Source organism: Notothenia rossii, assembly GCF_949606895.1.
Source record: "Notothenia rossii genome assembly, chromosome: 1".
Classification (NCBI taxonomy): Eukaryota; Metazoa; Chordata; class Actinopteri; order Perciformes; family Nototheniidae; genus Notothenia; species Notothenia rossii.
In genome coordinates this window covers 83,733,848-83,759,978 of record NC_136912.1, presented here as the reverse complement: position 1 = coordinate 83,759,978, position 26,131 = coordinate 83,733,848, and the positions used below count along the sequence as shown (strand labels likewise).

Here is a 26,131-nt window from a genome sequence, read left to right as displayed (position 1 = left end):
TCTTCATCGCGCTGGTTTTGTTTAATCGGGATGAGTCAAAAGACATCGGTTATACACTAAAGCAGTTTAATCACCTTCGATCTGAAATACATAATACTCCTGTATCTGATCAAGTTTTGGTGTGACTGGCTTTTACAGAAAAATAAAACCAATATTAAAATAATTAAAATGATAAGGAAATAAAAAGAATTACGTAAAACAATCATAAAAACTAACTTGAAAAAAAGTTTTACTAAAGACAAAGAGATAAAAATAAGAATTAAATACATTATTTTAAAAAAAAAAACATTTGTATATACAACTTGAGAAAATAATGGAGTTAACATTTGTAAATAACAATTCGAATGTTTTTGTAAATGGGGGGAAAATATGTTATTTTTGCTGCTTTAAAAAAGAAACCAACACAAAGGCACAACACTTTTAATGCTTTCACTTGCTTCATTATCTTTGTGAGTTTTCATGTTTTGAGAGATTTTGTGTCCTGGCAAAGCCTAATTCAAAAAGCGTCCCCAGTGCAAATGACGCCTATGGTGCTATTTGAAATGAAAATAATGTAATAAAACACAGGCTTTTAATTATTCCTTACTCCTTTCTTCACATCCGAAACTCTACTTTTATATATTTAATTAGGACTTCATTTTTGTTTACTATACTTGTGCACTTACTCACTTAGGCTACATGAGTATTCTTTTTGATGAATATAACATTTTCGTTCGCCCTTTTCTCTGAAACTACATTTCCCTCGAGCCTTTGCAACGCACGTAAGTTGCGTCAGATGGTTGTACCGTAAAGCGGCGCTGGCAGTTTGTTGATGTAATGCCTAGCTGTTATGGTGTTGTTCGAGTAGAAAGTATTAAATATACATCGTTTTATTATAGCTATCGAATATTAAAGTATCTTCTTCGCTCAGTTTGAGTCGCTGGCTCTGAATTATCAAAGCGGTTTTTCACCATTAGCTAAGAAACGTTGTTTAGTCAGGTTAGCTTGAGCACAGGGGGTAAAGTAAGCCACCTGCATTTGCTTTCACTTTCCAGGAAGTTTTTCTGGATATTCTGTCAGATATATAGTTAGCAGATACCCCCCGTAGTGCCGGGATGTTCCTCGTTGTCCTGGTTGTCAGCCTGTTTCTGTCTGGCTCGGCACAGGAGGCGGACAACGACTGGATAGACCCGTTTGATATGCTCAACTACGATTCAAGCACAAAAACGATGAGGCAGCCTGCAGAGGTTGGTTGACGTTTATTGTTAAACACTGGCTTGAAGGCCATTAAGCTATGTTGATATTGTGACAGTTAATATTCGAGTGTGTGTATGCCTTGCAGCCTGCAAATTATGAAAATGTACCGACCAAGAGGAGAGAGTTTACTCGGGACTCCAACCAGGAGGAGCTGACGTCGTGCAACACACAAGTGGTGGATCTGAAGAGAGAGGTTGGTGGTCAGAGAGAGTTAGCATGTGTTAAAAGTTCTGTTAAGTATCTACAGCTACACCAGGGCAACCAGTGTTTCTGCAGATAAGGTCTGAATAAAAATAAGTACTTATAAAACAATCATTGTGTTAATGCAACTGAAAAACAAAGAAAACAAGTTTTAAAAGGAAATAATGTTGGATTAAGATTTGGTGTGTATTCATGAGTTAATTAATGTACGTTTTCTCACATAGTTTTTAGAGATAGCATAGAATAGTTATACACTATTTGGTTTTACCTATAGTAATTCACTGATTTAACTCTGCTTTAGTTAAAGTATTTCCCTGGTAGAATGGTCTCTTTTACTCCCTTTATTGTATGTGAGGGTCTATGTATATATGTATGCTTTCTTTGTTTGACAATGTCACAAATAAATCATATATAACATAAAAAAAGTATTTCTCTGAAAACAATGTACTGTATAGACTCATACATAAGATAGAGACTATTTTGCAATGGTATCACTCGAGCTGTGAAGTGCACAATGACGTTCATTTCGAAAACCCCCAAAAACTGTGTTCTACAGTAGGTAGGTTACGAACTACAACCACCAAATCCTACTTATTGTGCCTTTTGAAAACTGTTTTTAAGATTCAAGGTTTATTGTCGGAACATATACAAAACTACGATGTAATTATGTAATGTATGAAAAACTTAGATCGCAGGTTCCTCAACAGTGCAATTTACAAGACATAAAACATATATAAAAAACAACAATACAAATCTTCTTAGTTTCATGGCTTGTGGGATGAAACTATCTGGTGGTTGGTGTCCTGAAGCTGCGGTACCGCCTGAACAGATAGGTTATTCTTTTTGAATCGTAATTTACTAATTCCATTTATCATGAAAACAAAAAGTCCTGCCTTGCTGATTGTCCTTTAGTTTCAATCTGAACCTTCATATGGGAATGAGAAATGATTCCTTCATGGATAAGTAGAGATTTATAAATGTTGTCCTTTGCTTTTATTCAGATTGAAGAACTGAAGAAGAAAATATCGGTAATCTCACAGCAGCCTACATGCAATCCAGTTTTCAAACGATTCCTCACTAGACTCCGGAAGGAAATACTAAGAGTTGGTCTGGTAGGTGGTCTTTTCAACTGTTAACGCTTTGTCATGTGACTTTAAATAGGTCTTTGCCAAACTTAAATTGACCCAAGCTTTTTTTGCAATCATCTTGTGGCCCTCGTTTGACAATGCTACCTGTCCCGGTTCCTCCCTAGCCCAGTGACTCAGCAGAAGTCTTTTATGATGCCAAAATCAGAATGTCCTTCCAAGCCATGACAGAGATTCAGGCTCTCCTGGAGGGCGAGGACAGCTGGAGAACCGGCGCTCTGGACAACGCCATCAGTCAGATACTGGTCGATCTCAGACCACATGACTACGAGGCATGGACGTGGCATTTTGAAGACAGCTTTGGCGTGGAGCTTGACACAATATTAAAAGTAAGCTCATTTATTCATCTGAAATCTTTGTCTATGAGTTGAAAATCCTTTAAATTATGTATTATTATTATTATTATAAAAAAATAGTCACTGTTCAGAATTAGGGCTTTAAAATAAGTGTAGTCTTAAATACTCTTTGCTTGTGTCTTATGTGATATTGGATCATGTGTTGCAAAGTAACTGGTTAATGTAGCCTTAAAATGCAAATTCTTAATGTGTGAGTACTTTTAAAATGCTTTAGTTGCATATTTTCAGTATATTTTCCCAATCTTGTGTAACTATTCGCATTGTGTTCTGTTTTCTCTGTTTATTCCAGATAGGCCTCTGTGTGCTGGTGATGGTGGCCCTCATATCCACTCAGCTGTGGTCCACGGTGTCCTGGTTGGTTCAGTTCTGGCGGCTGTTCGCTGTCTGCTTCCTTGTCAGTATTGTCTGGAACTGGCTCTATCTGTACAAGGTGAAGGTCCATTGCTTGTGTTAAGCTGCCATTCAATGCCGCTGTTCTTTCTTTTGGCAGGTTTGTAATACTGCTGTTTTTTTTATTTGTTTTTTCAGATTGCCTTTGCTGACCACCAAAGAAACCAAGTGAAGATGGAGAACTATGAAAAGTGCACTGGAATTAAGAAATTTGACTGGAGTGACAGCTTGAAAGGTGATTACAAGTGTTAATATATTTGAAAATGCATGGTTTCCACTGCACAGCAATAGCATGAAGAATAAATAATGATAGTGTCTATGCTTCTATAACAGTATCGGTTCGTTAACAACGTTGACATTTAAAAGCCATTGAGGCCATTAATGGAATATTTTGATAATAATGATTATCTTTTAAACTGATGTTTGACGGTAGATGTTTGTCGACAGGAGGCACTCTAATACTATGGATACCAAGATTTAAAGAAAGAAGCTTGAATCCCCGAATTGAATTTGAGTTGATTTCCTAACTGCCTCTAATGTCTTCAATTGTTTTTCTACAGAGTTCTTCAGAAGCACCTTGACTCTTCAAGATGACCCCTGTAAGAAATACTATGAAGTCCTTCTGGTCAACCCCATTCTGCTGGTACCTCCAACCAAGGTATTTCACTGTAATGCCATGTATGTGTTTCCAGTCTAAGTACACACCTTGTGACAATAAATGTTACCTATGTACATCAAAACATAAAAGAGCCAACATTTTGTTTTAAGGCAATAATTGAGGAAGAATATAAAGCATTTTACTCTGTTAAATGGGAACATATTTATAAGACAATCAAGATTCTTCTATTGGTTTTGAATATCTATATTGGTGTGGAAATAGTGACATTTTCCTCTCTGTTTAGGCGATCGCAGTTACCGTCACGACCTTGATCACGGAGCCGCTGAAGCACATCGGGCAGGGTATCAGTGAGTTTCTTGTTGCCCTCCTCAAAGATCTACCGATTACCCTGCAGATCCCAGTTCTCCTCACCATCGTGCTTGCCATTGTGGTAAGGAGTGTTGATAGATACACTGACCCTCATCAAATAAATATTTCTCTATACTGATATATATTAATCGAATCTACAGGTTTGCATGTATGGAAGCGTGCAGGCAGCCTTCCAGTATGGCATCGCTGCTCCTTTCCGCCGACCTCGCAGGGATCCCCCTCCTCCACAGCTGGAGCAACAGCAGCAGCCTCGAATCCAGCAGATCGAGGGCGGGGACTACTTAGCAGGCGGGGACTACTTAGCGGGCGGGGACGCACCACAACCTGCCCTGAGGCTCCGAGCTGCTCCTGCTAATGGTGGAGGGAACCAGGTTGGTCAGAGGCGGCCCCAAAGACCCAGGGAGGAGCGAGCCATAGAGGTTGTGGGAACACTTCACGCAGCCGACCCCCCCTACAGCGAGGATGAGGCAGATACTGCGCAGAGTGAGCCGGAGCAGATTGTCTCTGCTGGGTCAGAAAACCAGACGGAGACGCAAGAGATGGAAGGAGACAGTGCTGCTGCTAACACGACCAAAACAGAATCTAAACCCGCTGAATCTCCAGCAAAATCTAAACCTCTGAGAGGGAAAGAAGTACCTCCTCCAGAGCAACTCAGCAAAGATAGTGCGGCAGCTCGCTCTCAGCCAGAAGGAAGGCCGCGTGCACAGACTGATGTCCAGGTGAGTGGTTTAACTACTTGAAAACTAAATTAAATTAATATTAATAATGTCTGAGTTTGGAAAAATACTGCTTTCTAACTCTCAAAGTACCCTGTTTATTTTTTAATGCTTCAGCTTTGCCCATGCAAAAATGGGATGGTGAATATTCACAGGCGACATAAATTGGTAAATAAGTATTTCATAACTAGTTCATATTTTAATTCCTCACTTCCATGTGTTTGTGTTTTTAAGATCCATATTGTGAATGTGTTCAGCCAGTAACCTTTGGATAAAATGTATAGCTGTATTTTCATGTCCTGGGTTTCTGCTGCCACACCATATCTCTTAAGTTTGTTAACATTTAACACACATAATGTACTAAGTGAAGTGGAATACCAATTTCAACCAAAGTACCATGACCTACTGATAAATGCATTTGATGACATCCAAAATCTGAAGAAATTAATATTTTCTTCTCGTTTAGCTTCCAAATAATAATTCTCTGTATGACCATAATTATTCTACTTTCTCTTTCCTAATGAGTATAGTTGATAGATATATATCATTTAATCTTTTCTTATCAATAAAGAAGTGGAATTCCATTGCAAAAAGTACATTGAGTTAATAATTGTTTAATTGCCATTTGTAACATCTTAGTCAGATTAGACCAGGGGTTTACAAATTCTGATACTGTGAGCCAAGATAACTTAATATTGTTGTTTGGAATAACATCAGGCTACATTACGTACACAAAAAAAAATCTGTCATTAAAACTACTGTGCCTCTGACCTACCTCCTTAATCCAACACATTAAGGCTATATTATATGATCCATGGAAAACGAATGCATCTATGAACGTATTCTGTACAAACTGTGAAGCCCCCTAAGACACATTTTGTGATACATTGTGATATTAGGCTATATAAATAAAGGTTGATTGATTGATTATAATGTTTTTCCTTTTTATTTACTGAGTCTCTGTTAAATCAGTATTCAGCATTCCTTAAAAAGACCGACCTCCCAGTTTGAAAACCTCTGGTATAGATATTTAGGGACTCAAGCCAGCATTAGGCTTAATTCCTTTACGAGGCAGTTGCTTTATTAACTCAGTAGACGTATAGGGGCTCAATCTATTATTGCTGAATCTATTATACTTTGCTTTATGAATGTGTTATTTGCACATCTTTATTTAATCATTTAACTTTTTTGTCTAATATATTTCTGATGTTTACCTCGTCCCAGCAGGACCTGCAGGCTCCAGCAGAGGACAGGACCCCCTCTGTCTCGCACGTTGAAACCGTCGGAGTTTCTGTTCAGGAGACGTCTCCAACAGGAGCGGAGTAGGCAGCTTCTGAGCAGGAGGATTAGCGTCTCCAGTGTTTGGTGCTTTTTGTTGGACTGTGATGCAAAGGACAGTTACGACGTACAGGCATTGTTAAAATGTGCATGCGCAACATTTCAAAGGTTCAATCAGGGAGCCAGTCCAGTATTGCCAACTAGCTGTATATTTCTACCGTGCAGCCAAAGGAAGGTATCTTTCCCTGAGTGTAGATACCAATGTTGTTTGATGAGTCTGTTAATTATTTCAGGTTTATTTTTGCTTCTGCTGTATTTCCTCAGTAAGAAAGAGCTTAACATTGTATCAATTGCACATCAGCTAGACTTAAACAGCTATCAGGGAAACGGATTTGTTGAAAGTCAGTATTTTTGACTTGATCTGATGTTTCAGTTTTAGGAATCATGTTCTTACAAACTAGGTTTTCTTAGTTTCACTGTAATGATAACACAGACTGTTTTTTGATTATTACAATGCACACTTGAAATATAAATGTAGACTTTGTAACATATAAGGGAGGAAAAAGATTTCCGAGTGCTGTTTTTACAAAATGATATTTTTCTGATTTTTTTATGTTTTCTATGAGGGCTTAAAAGTTAATGTTGAAGTCAATTGTTATGGGCAGCAGTGCTAATTTACTAAAAGTGGTAATTATGAATTTCATAGATTCCTAAACCAAAGTCTACATTACAAAATCATTGATATAAATGATTTAATCAATACAAAATTGAATAGTCAGGTAAGTATACTGTCACAACAGAAAATGGGCAGCAATACAGTCTTTCTCTCAGCAGATTGTTTAGGCTTTCAGGCTCAAAGATTTAATTTGCTCGTTTCATTGTAGACTGTAGAATTTGCTGGACACAAACACGACTGTAAATGAATGATAATGAGGCTACATGTGTGTTGACTATGCTCAAATGTTTTCAACATTAACTTTATAAGGTGATCATATATCCATGTTGTGGGGGCAGTTTATTGTGACTGTCCCCAAATGGCCAAAGAATTTTTTTTTTTTTAAATAAAATGAAGTCCTATAGAAATAAATAATGTTTCCTCTCAGGTTTTTAATTCCAACACTGTTACATTAAGGGGTAATTATTGGTAGGCAATACAGTATTGTTCGATTTTTGCTTTTGCTAGTGTGGAGTTACTCAGCTAAAATAAAACCGAAAGAAGAGGTTTGGCAATTTGAATTTTTTGTATTTATGTCAAATCCCCATGTGTTTGTTTTTTTGTAGATATGACCTAGGATTGGATCATAACGGGGTATTCACATGGCGGACAGGGCTGTATCATTGTGGACACTGATGTTAGCTTCTTCGTATTTCTCCCTTTTTTTGCACCCAGGGGCGATGTTGCTTGCCATAATTAAAAGCACTTGGTAGATACAGGCTGATTCCTATGAATGAGGACTAGGGCCACATGAGAAAAAAACATTTTTGGATTTGACCAAAAGTCAAACAAAATGTTGAGTTCAGTTTTTTCTCTAAATTCTGAGATACTTTTTAGTACACTTTTGGTCACCTCCCAACATCATGTGGCTTTAATTGTCTTCCGTAGATTACAGATTATTTTTTAGACTCAATATATTAAAACATGACTATCCCTAAACCAACAAAATGTTTGGGTTTTCCTCACCAGAATGCTATTCCTAAATTAAATAAAACATTATAAACCTGAATTATAAAGATTTGGAGACTACGTTTTTTATTATTATTGAAGAACAGAAACGATAAAGCAACTGTTTCTTCCGTTTTTTGCACACAGTCTGTTTATATTTGTGCCATTACCAAAGACGATCGTGTTGGTGACCCCTGGTGGTTCAGCGGACCGCAGATTGGAACCCTTTTCGCCGCCTGAAACTAATTTCCTGATTGGCTGAGTGGAGGGAGCTGTGTCACAGAGCCTATCTATCTGTAGAGCCTCCTCTCTGTTGTAACTGTGAGTCCGTCAGCCTTTTGACAACTAAAAACTCGCTTTTCTGCTGTGTCCACGTGGATCATCTATCATGGAATTATTAGTTCGGTATCTGGACCGCAGCAATTCAATTTGGTAAGTATTCGTTTTAAAAAACTAGCACTAAAACCTGTAAAAGTTGTTTTCAAACTAACTTGAATGTTAAATTATTTTTAAAATGGTGTTTCTGAAGTTTAATATTTAGGTTAAACCCATGGTTAAACCGGACAAAATTAACATAAAGCCTATTTACATGACGTAGATTTGTCTTTCCAAAAACAACAGCACCACTCAGTTAATTATTCCTGACAGGACCAGACAGGTAGTTAAAACAACTCATTTAGCAGGAAAACGGCTATAAAAGTGTGTCCAAATCTTCCTAAAGTTAATTTCCAGCAACTGTAAAAATAAGTAGTGAGATTTGAACTCTGTCAGGGAGAGCTTGTGGGCAACACATTTAGGAAAATATTGAAAGTGTACTTTCTAACCTTGGACTTAAACCCAGGCAGCCCCATGAATGCATTCAGTGTACTGGGCACACGCAGTTCTTCCTGTGAAAGATGGCTATTGCTCAAGTTTATTTCTCATAAAATAACTGCTTTCACTTCTGTTTCTTTTCTTCCGGCCTGCTGTTTCCTGTCCTCTTCATTTCATTTTATTTATTTCATTTTGTCTCTCAGCTTTTGCACAACATTGCATGTTGTTTATCTTTCAGCTCTGTCTCAACCCAAGACATTATCAAAGAGGACACCCTGAGAGATGACCTAAAGTATTACTTTATGAGCCCCTGTGAGAAGTACCGGGCCAGAGGACAGAAACCCTGGAAACTTGTGGTGCAGATTCTGAAAATCGTCATGATCACCACACAAGTATGTACAGTGGGATTAAGGTAGATGAAGAAATAAGATCCACCCATGAAATGCTTCCTTGAGCTGTAATCAAAGGGATGATGTATTTTGCATGTTTGACACAGGGTCTTACATAATGTGGGTACGCCTGTTTCTTTTTAAATGGCAGATACTATATAAAATACTCCCCAATTGTTCATCTCTGCGACAAGGAGCCACTCCAACCTGTTTGTATTCTGCTCCGAAATAGAAAGCTGTTTCTGACCAAAATATGCAGCATCTTCCTCAATTTAATTATTTTACAACTGATTATATTGGGGAGATATATATATATAATAAAATATTTTTATAAATTGAAAAATGACTTTGCTACTTTTAACTAAAGAATCTACCTGCTAGGAAGTCAATTTTTGTATGTGATCTTCAAATGCAGGGAAGAGAAGTTCCAAATATACGTTTTGTAAATTAAGAACAATGTAACTGACTGAAATATAAAAAAAAAGTATAAATGTTACCTTCATCAAGTATTCACATAAAAACATACATTTTCTCTAAATGTTTCCTCTGTAGCTCATCCTGTTCGGCCTCAACAACCAGCTGGTGGTGTCCTATAAGGAGGAGAACATGATGGCCCTCAAAAACCTCTTCCTGAAGGACTACAGTGGGGTGGATGAGGACGACTACAGTATTGCTGTTTACAACCAACAACAAGTCTACGACAGCATGTTTTTTGTCCTGGATCAGGCAAGATTAACCCCCTCACCTCACACACTCACACTCCCTGCTTATGCCTCTAGCAGTATTTCTAATATGTCTTAAACGCAGCTTTATTCCCAAAAATGAGGTTTATTTAACGATGGTGGTGTAGATTTGACTGGGCAATGCACTTCAAATGTATCCCTTTTTGTAGCTTGTTTGCATAGTTTGATAATGTTAGTTCACAGAGAATAATGGCTCTCAGAAATAAGCCTGTGTTCTTGAGGAATCGTGACAATCCTGCATGCAAACGTTTAGAAACGTAAAGACAATCCATACGGGGATAAGACAAACATATATTTCTTATGTTTCATGTAAACGCATAATAACCAGGATAAGATTTTAACTGATGTTTATAAACATATAAAAATAAAATTAATGGTGACTGCTATGTTTTATCTAGTTGCCTAATATTTAACCAATAATATGGCAGCTTGTAGCTTCCCTCGTACATCATGTAGTCCCCCTGATACAGTTTGTTTTACTGATGCTCATATTTATAGTACAGCCAGTTGGGCCGGCTCTCGGTGGGTCCCATCAGTTACGCTGAGGATGAAGAAGGTAAGCTGCTTCCTCTCATCCTGTGTAAAGAATACTACAAGAGGGGCACCTTGGATCCCTCCGATGAAGCCTTCGATATAGACGCCGAGCTGGAGACAGGTGAGAGAAAACGATTACTTTTTATCTTCCTTTTAAAAATAAACACACTACACTATTGTGTTGTTATTTTTCTGCAATTTAAATTCAGTTGGACATTTGTATTAAGTCACAGTACAGGAATGAATCCAAACTTGGATCACCTTTTACATTTACGGAAGTTCAAGTAGCAATACTACAGTGTACACACGATTTTACAGGTTACATTCAAGCTTTCCAAATTACATAGAAGTACCCAGGGGCGGACTGGGACCAAAAATCTGCCCGGGAAACTAGACCGGCCGACCAGCCCAGCTCGGTACCGCTAGTCAATTGACAACGGGGGCGGGGAGGTGGGGGCGGGGAGGTGGGGGGGGCGGGTGCTAGTGAATTGGCCCACTTCGGTACCGGCTTATTAGCAGCAACATATACTTATACATAAATTGTACATGTAAATTCAGTACATCACTACATGTAATTGGCTTTCTCCACAGCGCTTTGCAGGTGCTTTTAAAGGAATATTAATTAAGGACTAAAACATATAATAATTCAGATACATTTTACATTTCAAAGTTTTGCGATCTTTGTTACGATAAAAAAAAAAGTGATTACTTATTTACTAACTTTATGAGGAAAAAAAAACTTTGGAGGAAATAAAAAGTCCCATTTTCTCACTCTGTTCATCTCCTCTCAGTTTGTATGTCACATGATCCAAAGACTGCAAACCAATGGAGAACCCAGAATTCCTCCTTTTTTGATCTGGACTTTTACAGGTATACATCCTGCTCCTATCTCCTATCCCTGTGCTGTATATATCACAGCTAACACCCACTTACTTTTCGTTGATATAATACATTTGACTTCCCCTTTTTCCCAGGCTTGTTGACATCAAAGCAACCTTCCAGCTGAAAGGAATCAACCTGCAGACTGTGCGATCACGGGAGTTACCTGACTGCTACGCCTTCTACGTTACGGTATGGTTCAACCATATTCTCAACTATATTCTTAAACCATACAAACCACACCAAAAATGAATCCAAGTAGACATTGTACTGCTGTCAACGGAGACCTTTTGCCTACACAACATTTTATGATAGTACAATTACTTTTCTAATCCCTTAATTGGTCTACTTCCCTATGGCCTTGTCCCTTAGATAACATTTGACAACCAGTGTCACAGTGGAAAGGTGAAAATATTCCTGGACATCGACGCTCAGAGCTGTGCGTGCGGAGACTGGAAGATATCTGGCATTGGTAAGGAGTGGATGTCTGTCCTTATGAAGAAATAAAAAAAGATACATTTAAAACAAAAAAAAACGGTTTGATAAAGTTTAGTTACAAGTCATCTTACCAAGGGTTAAGACAGAGGTTGGCATACACATGAATATTTGTAATATTTACACTGGCATATTTTAGATTTAACAATGTATATTAAATTAGATAAGATTTATTTACTACAAAATAAGGAGAAATGGTAAATGTTTAAATATCAACAGTGAAAGATGTTCATCCATCGAATCTACAATATATTTATACAGAATTAAAGTTATGTGAATTTCGTGTCAATTAATATCGATAGATGTTCCACTGTGGTATGCGGTCTGACTTTTAAATACTTGACTGTATTAATACTGTATTTTTCTGAAAACATATAAACAGAATATTTTTTCTGCCAAAAAATGTACATTCCTGTTACTGTTTATTGATATTTAGGCGTTTTCCTGTACACTTGTTATCAGTAATGAGTGTGAGGGAGTTATGTAAAAGATAAACACACACACACACACACACACACACACGCACATGCACAAACACACACTATGTCTGTGTTTCAGCTCAGAAGAACACACACTATCTGCTGGTGTTTGACGCCTTCGTCATTCTGGTTTGCCTCACATCGGCGGTGCTGTGCACTCGCTCCATCGTTCTGGCTGTCAGGTTACTGCAGGTCAGATGTTCGGTCTCACAATATATCAAAACATTTGTATTATCATACAAATAATTATATTTATATCTCCTCGTTTAGTTTTTGATTGCTCTGAACTTGGCTGTTTTTATCCCTTTTCGTAAAGGCAAAATCCCCAATAAATAAAAACTTGTTTTAAATTCACATTAACACAACATCCAAATGACAATTTATTTAAAACACCAGACATTGTGTTTCAAATCTTTAAGAGACTTTATTTACATGTGTGTGTTTTCAGAGATTCTCCAGAGTCTTTCATGAGAACTACAATCATAAAGTGTGTGAGGATGACCAGAAGGAGTTTCTGAACGGCTGGTATGTGCTGGTCATCATCAGCGACCTCTTGGCTATAGTTGGATCCATACTGAAGATGGAAATACAAGCAAAGGTAAATCATGTATTTTTGTCTTATAAATAGGTAATATAGAGCCGAAAAAACTGACTTGGATAACTACAGGTCAAATGTCAAATAAACATAGAACAAGAAGCAAAATATATATATCACTTTTTCGCACCCTTCAAAATGAAGTTAAGTATAAGATATAACAAAATCAGGCAAAAAAGAAAAAATGTCCCCCCTCGAAAGAACATGTGAAGCAGTCAGCTTCATAGTAATGTGGCATAACCTTTGCTTGTATGTCCTGTAATGTATATAGCCATTGAAGAATAAAAATCAGGGAGTGTCTGGTGGACTTTGAAATGAAGTGTTTAATGTAGACACTGGCCGTTTCTCAATGTCGAGTAGAGCCGCTGCAGAGCCACTATTTCAAGTATACTACTCTAGCTCCACTCGACATTGAGAAACGGCCATAGTAAAGATATTTTTTATTTCAACCTGACTCAATGTCATTTTTATAGCCACCATGCAGAGTGTTTGCCTCAAGCCTTTTAATGTTACCAATCCCCTTGATGCTGCTTTAGAATAGAATATAATTGGGGAGGGATGAAACCCTCTTTAATGGTCACACATGCAGAGCACAGCACACAGTGACATTTGTTCTCTGCTTTTAACCCATCCTAGTACCAGGAGTCTAGTACTAGGAGCAGTGGGCAGCTATTGTACAGCGCCCGGGGAGCAATGGGAGTGAGGGGGCAGGGGGATGTCCGGTGCCTTGCTCAAGGGAACCACGGCAGGGCAGGAGGTGAACTGGGACCTCTCCAATTAGAAGTCCACACTCCATATTTAGGTCTGGTCGGGGACTTGAACCGGCGACCCTACGGCTCACAGTCCAAGCCCCTACTGACTGAGCCACTGCCGGTGGCTTAACAAGTCAAAATGCATTTTAATTTCTTGGTCACTAGGTCAAGTTAACTCAAACAGATAACTCGGAAACAAAACAAATAACTGGATGACTCCTTGTGCAGGAAATATGTAAACTTAGTTTAGATTTTCACACACAAAATGTCCGTTGTGAGTTATTTGTGTTATAACCAGGGATGATAAAAGCAAAAAAGTCACTTTTAAAGGTGGAGTAGGTAATTCACTTCCGAAACACTTTTTGTTGTATTCCATGGAATACTCTTAACATCCCGATAGCAATGAATATATTAAATGCTTTGACAATAAATACATTAAAAAATGTCATCTGTGGAAGCCGTGGCGTTGTAAAAAGCACGACCAATTATTTTAGCCAGCCGGGCTAAAATAACTGGATGACCTACCTGCCTTTCAGCCTTCCATCTGTGCACAAACTTATCTTGTGCCCTCATTGGTCATGTGTGTGTTGGAGGAGGGGCTTCTCCATTCTTACCTACCTTTTTAAGTCACGCATTAGTTAACAATTGATAGGATGCAGTTCCACATAAAACACATCGTACTTTAAGCTCTAATAAAACTTTACCATCAATTATGTGCTTGTTACAGTAAAATCATCTGACCTTATGTACCTTTTCCTGTTACCTGAGGCTATACTGTGTCATTATTCACAAACTACATATTTGACAGGGCTTTACTGATTGTTACAGCAGGACCAATAGCTAAATGATCTCTCAGTGATTTTGTTTTAATCTCCTGTAGAGTCTTACCAGTTATGATGTGTGCAGTATATTTCTGGGAACGTCTACATTATTGGTGTGGGCCGGCGTGATCAGGTACCTGGAATACTTCCAGAAATACAATGTGAGTCTGTACACCTTTTTTCCTCTTAATCCAAGTGACCTTTCTTCACCGCTAATAAAATGCGTTAACACATTCTTTCACAATCCAAGCATTGCTTAACAATTCATATTTACTTCCTGTGTGTTTAGGTGTTAATTCTGACCATGACAGCAGCCTTCCCAAAGGTGCTGCGTTTCTGCTGCTGTGCCGGCATGATCTACCTGGGCTACACCTTCTGTGGGTGGATCGTCCTGGGACCATACCATGAGAAGGTAAACTCTATACTGGTCTGTGGAGAGGCCTGAGATTAGAGAAATGAGTTAGTCATTAGGCTGGGCTGAATCTCTGTACTGGCTTTTATTTACAGAAGTTTGATAGATTAGGGGAACTATTTATGTTCTTTCAGTGTCCTCGCCCCTTCCTGCAGAACTGCTGAAGCCAAAGAAAATAATATTGCATTAGAAGTTTCTGAACATGCAAGTTTTTTTTTTTAAATTGGCTGAAACAGCATACTGTGATTGAACGCATACTTTGCAAATGAACTCCAGTTAGTATCCATGGTAATTACACGCATGTTGTCACATGTGAGAATCATGCAATACAACAGTGATTTTACCTGTACTGTTTACACATATTTTTTAATTTCAAATATTACCAGCTCTACCATGTTTACCCTATTTTTTTTAAATATAATATAGGTTATTATTTCTAGGATCCTTGAAGGTTTTATCCAAATGTTTTTGATTTCAGTAACTCGTCAGACTTCTCCCAGGGTAAATAGCCTTTTCATTGCTGTGTCAACAGTATGTCCTGCAAACTGAGGAATATGAAACAACTGCTTCCTTGTCCTTGAACAGCGGCTTGTTTTTAAAGACAGTGGTTATACAACCACTAGGTGTCAGTATATGCCTTCTCCAGAAAGAGCAGCCTTCTTCTCTTTGCAACCAAATTGCACACACAGATATTCAAGTGTTTTGGGGGATTCATATTGCTTTTAATCAGAGTGACGTGAGTGTAGAGATGCTGGGAAATAAGTGGAGGAAAATTGGGAATGGCCTGGAACAAAAGTCCTCTGCACAGGAAACTAGGGATTTCATGATGCAACACTACTTGATTAGTTAGATAGATAGGTATACTTGATTGATCCCAATTTGGGAAATACTTTAGACAGAAAAAAAGTGATGATAATTAATTAATCAATCGTTAAAGTAATCGTCATGCAATTATGGATTCCCTACATATATACAGGACTGTCTCAGAAAATTAGAATATTGTGATAAAGTTCTTTATTTTCTGTAATGCAATTTAAAAAAAAAAAAAAAAAAAAAAAAAAAAGTCATACATTCTGGATTCATTACAAATCAACTGAAATATTGCAAGCCTTTTATTATTTTAATATTGCTGATTATGGCATACAGCTTAAGAAAACTCAAAAATCCTATCTCAAAAAATTAGAATAGTTCCTCAGACCAAGTAAAAAAAAAAGATTTATAACAGCAAAACACAATCAAACATTTGAAAATGTCCATTAATGCACTCAGTACTTGGTTGGGAATCCTTTTGCACGGATTACTGCATCAATGCGGCGTGGCATGGAGGCAATCAGCCTGTGGCATTGCTGAGGTGTTATGGATGCCCAGGATGCTTCAATAGCGGCCTTTAGCTCATTAGCATTGTTGGGTCTGGTGTCTTTCAGCTTCTTCTTCACAATACCCCACATATTCTCTATGGGGTTCAGGTCAGGGGAATTTGCAGGCCAATCGAGGACAGTAATGCCATGGTCAGTACACCAGTTACTGGTGGTTTTGGCACTGTGGGCAGGTGCCAGATCATGCTGGAAAATGAATTCCTCATCTCCATAGAGCTTTTCAGCAGACGGAAGCATGTAGTGCTCTAAAATCTCTTGGTACACAGCTGCATTTACTCTGGGCTTGATGAAACACAGTGGACCAACACCAGCAGCTGACATGGCTCCCCAAACCATCGCTGACTGTGGGAACTTCACACTGGATTTCAAGCAACTTGGATTTTGCTCCTCTCCAGCCTTTCTCCAGACTCTGGCGCCTTGACTTCCAAATGAAATACAAAACTTGCTTTCGTCTGAAAAGAGGACTTTGGACCACTGTGCAACTGTCCAGTGCTTCTTTTCCTTAGCCCAAGTCAGACGCCTCTTCCGTTGTCTTGAGTTCAGAAGTGGCTTGACCATGGGAATACGGCTATTGTAGCCCATTTCCTGGACACGTCTGTGAACAGTGACTTTTGATACCTGGACTCCAGCTTCAGTCCACTGTCTTTGAAGCTCCCCCAAATTCTGGAAGCGACTCTTCTTCACAACGCTGTTAAGGCTGCGGTCATCTCTCTTGGTTGTGCAGCGTTTCCTGCCACATTTCCCCCTTCCAACAGACTTTTTGTGGATGTGCTTTGAAACTGCACTCTGTGAACAGCTTGCTCTTTGAGAAATGTCTTTTTGTGTCTTACCCTCCTGATGGAGGGTGTCAATGACGGTCCTCTGGACAGCAGTCAGATCAGCAGTCTTCCCCATACTTGTGATTTATTTTACTGAACCAAGCTGAGTGTTTTTCAAGGCTCAGGAAACCCTTGCAGGTGTTTCGAGTTAATTAGACGATTCAAGTGATTCGTTGAACACCCTACTAGTATACTTTTTCATGATATTCTAATATTTAGAGATAGGATATTTGAATTTACTTAAGCTGTATGCCATAATCAGCAATATTAAAATAATAAAAGGCTTGCAATATTTCAGTTGATTTGTAATGAATCCAGAATGTATGACATTTTTGTTTTTTTAATTGCATTACAGAAAATAAAGAACTTTATCACAATATTCTAATTTTCTGAGACAGTCCTGTATATACATATATATTTTTTTTTTTGGGGGGGTTTTGAATTGCCAAAACACGACTTTAATACAAATCTTTGAGAAACTGGCTTGGAAAAAAAGGAACATCATATAATAATTAAAATAATTGTTACTAGTAGTAACACTAATCATGATTAGCATCTTGAACCCCTTAGTGACCACGAAACGATCTAACAACCTTCCCCAAATGGATGCTTTTTTGGCAGGTTATTAGACACACCAATACAATAAGTCTAAGAAATTCTAAAGTTAGGAACTAACGATATTGTTAAATATTGTTTTTTATGTTGATTGTTTTTGTATGCTACATGGGATCCTAACTTCAGCAAGGGTTTGGATAGGGGAGACGTACAGCTTTAACTTAGTGAAACTAAGTGGGCGATCCTTGGACAACAAGTGTCATCAGGGAAAACATGTGTGTGTTTAGCTGTCCTGTCCCGTTAAGATAAATTATTTACGGAAGTCAGGGCAGCAGTGGGCGTCTAAACAAAGTAATGCTCGTACTGTAGGAGAGACAGATGTGAGATAGGGTGAGATCAGCCGCCTCAGAGCCAAGCGACATCCCACTGACCAAATGGATATGTGTTTATAATCTGAAACTGAAGTGGAATATTTACTGAAAATAAGTTGTGGACTCATATGAAATGTGCTTATAAGGTCAGGGTCACATACGCTTCATTTATGGACTATAGCTCTGGAAGCTTATTGAATAATTAAGCTTTTTTCTTATTATATATCAACAACAAGTGATGAGAAATGTATTTTAAATGGTGCACAGCATTCAATGGACCCATGTCCAAATTACTAGAAAACGTTATAATATATATATATCTACTTCCACATACACTGATGTTTCAGCAGAAGTGAAAGTGACTTGGCTCTCAGTGCCAGATGTTGACTTAAAACAGGTTTCAGTTCCCTGTTTGCCCATTGTTACAGTCAAGTAAGACTTGGTCACGATATTTACACTGCGGTGTCCAGGGGGACACCGCACTGCAGTGTGCCGTCAGCCCCACCAGGATCCTTGGTGTATTTACTGAAAGAATAAACAGAGGATGTCCTAGGACTTGCCATCCCACACGTCTTCAAGAGCTGCAATCCATACCCTCGCCGTGGGATGTTGTGTTTAGATAATATCACATTCTGGTGAGCTTGGCCTCTCTCATAAAGTTCAGGTACTCTTATTTAGCCATCAATCTCTTCGTTTGCCTTTCTGTATTTGTCGTTCCATATCATCAACCGTCATGCTTCTGTCTGTCTTCTGCACCTCCTCCTTTGTAAATATGTGTAAGACACTATAGAAAATATGGCATCCCATAAAGACGATGTCCATTTGTTATTTAACATGCAAAGATAAACTAAGCCAATACTTACTTTTGCAAAGATACACGCCCTCACACTGTACAGTGTGTGCCCTTTAGAAGTAGTGCTAGGGTGTTGGATGTTACTGGGACTTTGTTAAATGCAAGTATCTTTTTTGTAATCAGATTCTATGCAAATGACAGATGCTTTGACAGTTTTCCTAAACGTTTTTTGTTTAGTCAATCTACAGTCAATAGAAACGTTATACTAATGATATGATGACATATTTGACTGCTAATCTACTCATATGTAAACAGTATCTGAAATTATTTCCACATTGACAATCTACACAATTAGAATGCTTTTACAAAAACAGAATAGTATAATAACCTAGGATAAAGTAAGACTAAGTTATTTCGATACTTTAAAGGTAGGGTAGGTAATTCACTTTAGAAACACTTTTTGTTATATTCCATGGAATGCTCTTAACATCCCGATAGCAATGAATATATTAAATGCTTTGACAATAACTACAATACAATAAAAATGTCATCTGTTGAAGCCGTGGCAATGTAAAAAGCACAACCTATCATTTGAACCGGCCCGGCTAAAGTAACTGGATGGCCTACCTGCCTGTCAGCCTTCCATCTGTGCACAAACTTATCTCGTGCCCACATTGGTCATGCGTGCGTTTGTGTGTGTTGGAGGAGGGGCTCTGTAAGGAAGGGGCAGATTTTTTTCCAGCTGCGTAGTTTCAAATTCTAGCGCACTCGAGCTGGTTTCTTCATTCTTACCTACCCTACCTTTAAGTACATTGTAAGTCCAATTTTAGGAGTGGACTGTTAAGTCTGCAGGAGTGTGCGCAATAGCCACAGAATAGCAAAGCTTATACACAAGATAGGGCGGGCAGACAGAGTTTTTGTGTAGCTAGGCGGAACGCCTCAGAAATCTGCTTTCACAAGGATGTCTCATATTGTCATTAGACACCTGTGTCCTTGAGCTGTAGAAAGTATAATGGTTATCAGAATATGGAAGTTCAAACTTTGTGTGAAGAAGAGTAGTTTCAACATAGTCTGCCAAATCAGCTCTGTGGCCTTGAAGCGCTTGAGAATAATAATCCTCATTAGAGACAACAGATGAAACAGCAAATATGAAGAAATGGTACAGTAGTGTTAGACAATGCTTTCAGAAGCATTTGGTTTTATCATATAAGGTAACATAAGAAATTGCCACTACAGGACAAAATGAACACAGTTATCGTATATTAGGCATTTGAAAACTCTGATTGCTATTAATTGATTATGAAATTAACTGGCGCAGACTTACTTGAGATTTAAAATGCAGCTATGTCTGCTTATGACCCCTCGTTACACGTTATAAATATCACTGAGTGCTGGCAACCATATCTTATCTATTATATCCAGTAATTCAATATCAATAATCAGAGATTTTACTTTATTTTGGTGTACGAGAAATATATATTTCTTGGTTTTGCTTTCTTGTTCATATCAGAACTTTTCAGATTGTCACTGCGCTTGTGTTCACTATACTTCCCAGCTTTCCTAAAGTCCAACCCATGTCCCCTCTTCCTCTTCTGTAGTTTGAGAGCCTGAGTCGTGTTGCAGAGTGTCTCTTCTCCCTGTTGAACGGTGACGACATGTTCACCACCTTCGCCCAGCTGAAGGACAAGAACTCTCTGGTGTGGCTCTTCAGCCGAGCGTACCTCTACTCCTTCATCTCCCTGTTCATCTACATGGTGCTGTCGCTCTTCATCGCCCTCATCACCGACTCCTACGAGACCATCAAGGTGCTTTGGTTTTGGTTTTGGTGAATAATAGGGCACTCTATAAATTCAACATTGAATCTCTTTAGAACTCCTGAATTGCCCCACGGGGATTAATAAAGATCCATGTTATCTCATCTTAACTCCAAAGGGTGTTCAGTAAAAGGAAAGTTGTAAGAAATATTTCTATTATCATCATAATGTAGTCTGTAAAAAAACAAAACAATATGCACTTATAGCTGGACACTTTAATTTTAGATTCATAGTTTAAAAAAAAATGTATTCAAAGAAAAATGTCTGAAATCTCCCGTGTAACAATTGTGTACAAAATGTTTCTTTACTAATATTTCTTTTTTTATCTTCTTAATGATCCATTCTTTAAATAGTCTTGATTTACTTAAAGGTAGTTTGAAAAAAATCTGCTTCTATGCAATTTTGAATGCATGGTGTATTCACTATTTGCATTTCTTTGTGTTTTCACCCACAGAGCTTTCAAAAGAACGGGTTCCCATTGACGGACCTGCAGAAGTTCCTCAGAGAGCAGAAAGATGTTCCTGTTTCAGAGGAGAGCAGTCCGACAGACGTTCATGTCCAAAATTCAGCCTTCTGCTGCTGCCGAAGGTATGATACTGTTTGAACTCATCAGTAAGCTGTCCCAGTATTTACTCTTCATTCACACACTCTGCTGCACACCTGTATTCACATCTGGAAGCTAAACTGTGCAAACATGACGCCACATCACTAACACATGAGCTTTTTTTTTTTTTTTTAAATGCCTTGCTCAAGGTTTCTTTTTCCTTTTCTGTTGTTATATATTAGAAGATTACTTGGGGTTTAATCTGACAACCTGCTCTGTAAATTCTCCCTTAAGGATGATCAATTATTATAACTTTTATTTCTTTGATCTGTTTTTAAAAGTGTTTCCCTATTGTTATTACCCACTGCTGGAAGCATTTCAAATCTGTCCAATTCATTAATGGATATTGATGTGAAAGATGTACTGCTGCAAATAATCATTATTTTTCGATCATTAAAAACTGACAATCATATTTTCCAGTCCAATGTCATGTCCAAAACCCAAAGACATTCAGTCAAATAAACTGGGAAAAAAAGAGAGAAACAACAGATCCTCTTGGTTTGGGAAGCTGCATCTATTGTTTGTCATTAGTCAATATTCATTATCAACAGAGTTTGCTTCCTTTCAATTAACTAATGATATAATCCACTGATGTGTTTCTATTTCAGTAAGTCACTCTAAACAAATGTGGAGGCATTACACACATGGAAACATTTCTGATTGGTTTGCTTTGCTAACAACTTTTTGCTACAGCAAGGCATCGTACTTGTCTATACGTCCTCGTTTTCTGCTCATTCCTTTTCTATGATCCAATCTCTATCATCAGCAGACTGGAGTTTCCTCCACGCTGTGGTTTGGCTCGGGCTGACGTGGTCTGAGAGCAATGAAATTAGTGGTGGGAGCTATGCAGACACACCCAGTGATGGGCTGATTACAGAGAAACTGAGGCTGTGCACTGGGAAGAACCCCCCTCACCCCCCTCCCTCTCACCCCCTCTATCCTTGCTGTTTTGCCTCCCACATAAACAGGCCATGGTCAACACTCAGTTGAGACTCAACCAATCGAAGCAGAGTAGTTTTGTTAAAGAACTGTGGTTAGTTGAGAGTGATGGGATTAGACCGTGATGCTCGAGTTGTCTTTAGATTTGCAATATAGTATTTTGTGATGGCTCTGGTGTGCGTGTCTGTGTGGTTTTAATTTGAAGAAAGATGTGAAAGCGCATTCGTCATCACTTCTTATTCTCCTTTTGTAATCAGAGCACGTTTCTTAAAAGTATTTCCTAACATGTCTGGATATTGAGTTGCATCGCTCACACTTTATTTCTTCATGTCCATTTCGAAGCTGTGGCATTAAATGTACACGCAACGTGACGCTTGTTGAATAGTCTTTGCTTCCTCTTTAACCTGTCTGTTGCTATAAGGATTAAAAGTGAAAAAGCTCAAACAGCACGTCATCAGACTGCGGTGTCTTGGTTGGACTTTGGTTCTGCATTTTTCTTTTTTTCTTTCGTAAAATAAATGTTATAGCTTTTTAACACAATATTTCATTTCCCTGTTTCGGTATCAGGGAAAGGCTTAAATGTATCAGACATCTATCATTCTTCTTTTACATCTCTTCTCCATTATTCTCTATTCCTTAACTTATGGTAAAGCTACTGTAATGATTTGTACAGCATCCTAATTGTTAAGGTACTATTTATTTCTGCAAATCAGAGCCACAAATGTTTGAAAAATATGTTAAATTATGTAATGAGTGGAAAAGAACTGAGAAATAGTACACTTTTTCTTTGCCTTTTCTTACAGTCTGTTATGTCACTTTCAGTGCTCTGCCTTCATTATTGTTTTGTTAGACAATGCAATCTATCCAGCATGCTTTCCGGCAGTGTTTAAGGAAGTTAAGTCTCAGTTACAAGTCCATTAAAATTGTGCAAGTAATGCAAGACGGACAATTGAACATGTATCTTGTCTGTGGAGATAAAGCAGCCAGTGGCCTTTTTAGAGGTAGCTGACTTAAAGGAACATTAAGGGCTAATCTTGTCAAGTTACACAGATTCTGTAAGTGCAGTCATTTGCAGCCTCTAAACTGACCAAATGTCATTATTATTTGCATCTTTGTCTCTCAGTGCTTACCAAAATTAGATCAGCGTTCTCAGCTAACATGTTAATGTCTTACAGGATGAAATTTCATCTACACGTACTTAGCCTCTTCCTACTGTTATATTCATCTTCAACAAGTGATCTTGTTAGGAAAGCAAGTTGAGGAGCAAGAGTCCCCCTTTTAGTTTGATTAAAAACTTTTTTTATTTGGGATATATATATGCTAATCAGTGAAATAATATATTGAGGCTCAAGACTCTTGTGAATGAAATCTAAAGTTATATCCTTGTCATCATAACAAACACTGAAATGGCTAGTCAGATCTGCACACAAATATTCTCCTGATCTATGTCCTGAATGCATCTGCTTGAGTTTATCTTTGTGTGTTACACGGCATGTTACAGAAAAAAAAGTAGATATTATGTGTGACGAAGGTAGTGCAATGATGTGCATAGAAGTATAGACTAGCAAAGAGTCAGCTTCGCTTTCCAAGGGTAGGATTAAACATGTATCTGTGAAATACATTCACATCTGCATCAGTTTGTGATATACTGAGTCTGAGACTTGGTCCGCTAACTAAGCAGTAAAATGTGCTGCTTATGGCAGATTCTTAAAGATGAAGGCAAAATCATGTCTAATCGTTTGCAGATTTGATAAAGAAGAGACATGTTTACTGCCTTGAAAGCAAAAACACAAGTGCGTGTTTTGAACTAATGCTGAAAAGACTGTCGTTTAAGTCACAAGTGCGTGTTTTGAACTAATGCTGAAAAGACTGTCGTTTTCAAGTCACAAGTGCGTGTTTTGGGGGACTTATTCTCAGAATGGGTACAATCACCAAAGACCATCAAGATCATTTGTACTTGTAGTTGCTCCTATTGACCAAAACTGTAGAAATATGAGGTTTTTCTAAGAATGTACCCTTTTTAGTTAAGACTAGATCCTAAGTTATTCACACAGCATCTTAGACCTAGAGGTAAACACCTCCTGTCTTTTAAACTCTCTCTTCCTACGTTTCTCTGTGTTGCTCTCACGATTAACCTTAACTGAGATTAGTTAAGACTAGGTCGAGAGTAGTCCCAGTTTATTTTTGAGTACGGCCCCAGAAATCCAGACCTTATCCTGCATCTTTTTGTTGTGTCTCAGTGAGTCAGGGGCAAACCTGTATAAAGGTGGAAGCCCAGAGAATAAAGAGCAGTTGTTGTGCTGGTATGAATCATAGGAGTAACCTGTGATAATCTGTATTCGGGTTATCACAACAACACCTTAATAACGTAGCAACGGTTATTTTCACCAGTCCGAACAAGCAGATGTGAGTCTGATTGAACTTTCACCTGACGTTTATTTGTGATGTAACACTTAAATATTTAATATCAATGTCCCATAGTGTAACTCTTAAACAAACAAAACAACTGTTTTTAGATATTTGATGAAATGAAGCACTCGTATTACCAAAAATGACCATGTACTTTGGTGTTGATTAGACATTTGAAGTCTCATTTTTATTTTGGTATGTTGTATTTGCAGAGTTCCTGCAGGTGATGACGTCGTGCTGATCAGTTGACAGCTGTCCAACCTCCCAGAGGACACGGATCACGCAGGAGGAGGATGCTGGGAACAGGACGTCTGAAACGGACTTATACATCAACAATCCCATTGCAAAATCCTTGAAGATTGTAGAGTTACTGATTCTGTGAAGTGCAATATCAAACGCCTAACGAGTTCCATCTCTTTAACATGAAACTGGAGCTGGAGTATCAGAGCTGGAACTTGTAACAATAAGGTTTCATAACAGTATCTGTTGAAGTTCAGGAAGCTGTTGAGAAGTTTACTGGACGTTTTGTAGGTCTGTTCATGCATTTAGTACTGGATTCAGTGTTTTCTGAACTAAACTGTGGCTGCATCTCTGGAGCTAAGCAACGAGATGCATTGATGTTTGTAATTTATTTGTCATGTGTTGGAGTAAATATTGCAGTAAAGCTTCTCTTTTCATTTGTCCATTGGTAGATTATGAATGCAGTCTTTGCTGCTAGTTTGCACATTCAGCTTCTTTTAAAAAAAAATGTATAATATGAGCAAAGACAGGACATCAAATGTAATTGAATTACTTACATGGTCAATATATAATATCAGAAGTTATGGGAACTTGATATAAAATATTAACAACATTACAGTTCAACAAATGCATTCCATGCTTAGAAATGTATTAGGTTGTTTAAATATTTCTTTAACTTGCATTCACAGCTGAGATTGAGTTAGACGGGGTGTTTTAAATGACTAAACCAGGACTACAGTATGAGTCAGTTTTATAAGCAAATCTATGAGCTAGTTTAGATGTCAAGACAAGCTCCAGCATGACTTAATCTCACTTTGAGTGTGAGTAATGTGTGTTTTACTTGATGAAATCAAAGGTAATTCTCTAAACTTCTACAAAGTGATCAATCAAATTCAAGGAAATGCCTCCAACAAAGACCTCTGTCGCCAACCGGGGTGCTTCTTGATTTCAACTAAAACATCCCTTGATTAATTTCAGCCTGGATGTGCCAAAATGATGTGTGTGATCTAGAGGTGGTTATACAACACATACAGTCCCACCTCATAGAGTATTTTTCCTGTGAGACAATAATGCCCTTAAGTCATATTTGATTAATCTAGCAAAGACAAGGCCAGGATAATCACTCTTAAGGATTTCCTTTCAACAGATATGGCTTTTTGATTTGGGTCAACAACCACACGGTTGCTTTTCAACACATGTGTAGAGTACAAATGTCAACATGCGTGTGTGCTTTGTTAAACAAAACAGGCAGATTTGTGGAAAATAGGAGTGAGTGCTGCTTTAAAGACAGCAATGATTTTGGATTTACATATGAACAGATGTGCAG

General features: G+C 38.1%; 2 protein-coding genes across 6 annotated transcripts; both read left to right on the top strand.

The window, feature by feature from the left end:
- The first annotated feature begins 769 nt into the window (after positions 1–769).
- On the top strand, positions 770–7,356 carry clcc1 (chloride channel CLIC-like 1). Of its 4 annotated transcripts, none has more exons than XM_079656935.1 (11): positions 770–1,226; positions 1,322–1,429; positions 2,439–2,549; positions 2,690–2,911; positions 3,228–3,368; positions 3,467–3,563; positions 3,889–3,986; positions 4,231–4,377; positions 4,457–5,035; positions 5,150–5,200; positions 6,260–7,356. In XM_079656935.1, exons 1-11 carry the CDS (start codon positions 1,095–1,097, stop codon positions 6,356–6,358), a joined length of 1,785 nt encoding a protein of 594 aa, XP_079513061.1. In that variant the 5' UTR covers positions 770–1,094; the 3' UTR covers positions 6,359–7,356. The 4 variants fall into 4 exon arrangements, with proteins under 4 accessions (XP_079513061.1, XP_079513060.1, XP_079513063.1 ...); XM_079656934.1 differs by having other exon boundaries at positions 6,257–7,356; XM_079656937.1 differs by lacking the exon at positions 5,150–5,200.
- Positions 7,357–8,191: 835 nt separating this feature from the next.
- On the top strand, positions 8,192–25,228 carry mcoln2 (mucolipin TRP cation channel 2). Of its 2 annotated transcripts, none has more exons than XM_079656972.1 (14): positions 8,192–8,405; positions 8,990–9,178; positions 9,728–9,901; positions 10,417–10,573; positions 11,244–11,322; positions 11,427–11,523; positions 11,704–11,803; positions 12,385–12,497; positions 12,754–12,903; positions 14,533–14,634; positions 14,763–14,885; positions 20,397–20,603; positions 21,067–21,200; positions 24,777–25,228. In XM_079656972.1, exons 2-14 carry the CDS (start codon positions 9,089–9,091, stop codon positions 24,811–24,813), a joined length of 1,563 nt encoding a protein of 520 aa, XP_079513098.1. In that variant the 5' UTR covers positions 8,192–8,405; positions 8,990–9,088; the 3' UTR covers positions 24,814–25,228. The 2 variants fall into 2 exon arrangements, with proteins under 2 accessions (XP_079513098.1, XP_079513097.1); XM_079656971.1 differs by having other exon boundaries at positions 8,193–8,405; positions 9,025–9,178.
- Positions 25,229–26,131: the final 903 nt, after the last annotated feature.

Excerpts from the sequence above, each read along its gene's own strand:
- clcc1 (XM_079656934.1), top strand. The coding sequence starts at position 1,095 with ATGTTCCTCGTTGTCCTGGTTGTCAGCCTGTTTCTGTCTGGCTCGGCA. Across the intron at positions 2,912-3,227 it reads AGCTTGACACAATATTAAAA|ATAGGCCTCTGTGTGCTGGT; the intron begins GTAAGCTCATTT and ends TGTTTATTCCAG. Across the intron at positions 3,369-3,466 it reads ACTGGCTCTATCTGTACAAG|ATTGCCTTTGCTGACCACCA; the intron begins GTGAAGGTCCAT and ends TTGTTTTTTCAG.
- mcoln2 (XM_079656971.1), top strand. The coding sequence starts at position 8,362 with ATGGAATTATTAGTTCGGTATCTGGACCGCAGCAATTCAATTTG. Across the intron at positions 11,323-11,426 it reads TTTGATCTGGACTTTTACAG|GCTTGTTGACATCAAAGCAA; the intron begins GTATACATCCTG and ends CCTTTTTCCCAG. Across the intron at positions 12,904-14,532 it reads AGATGGAAATACAAGCAAAG|AGTCTTACCAGTTATGATGT; the intron begins GTAAATCATGTA and ends AATCTCCTGTAG.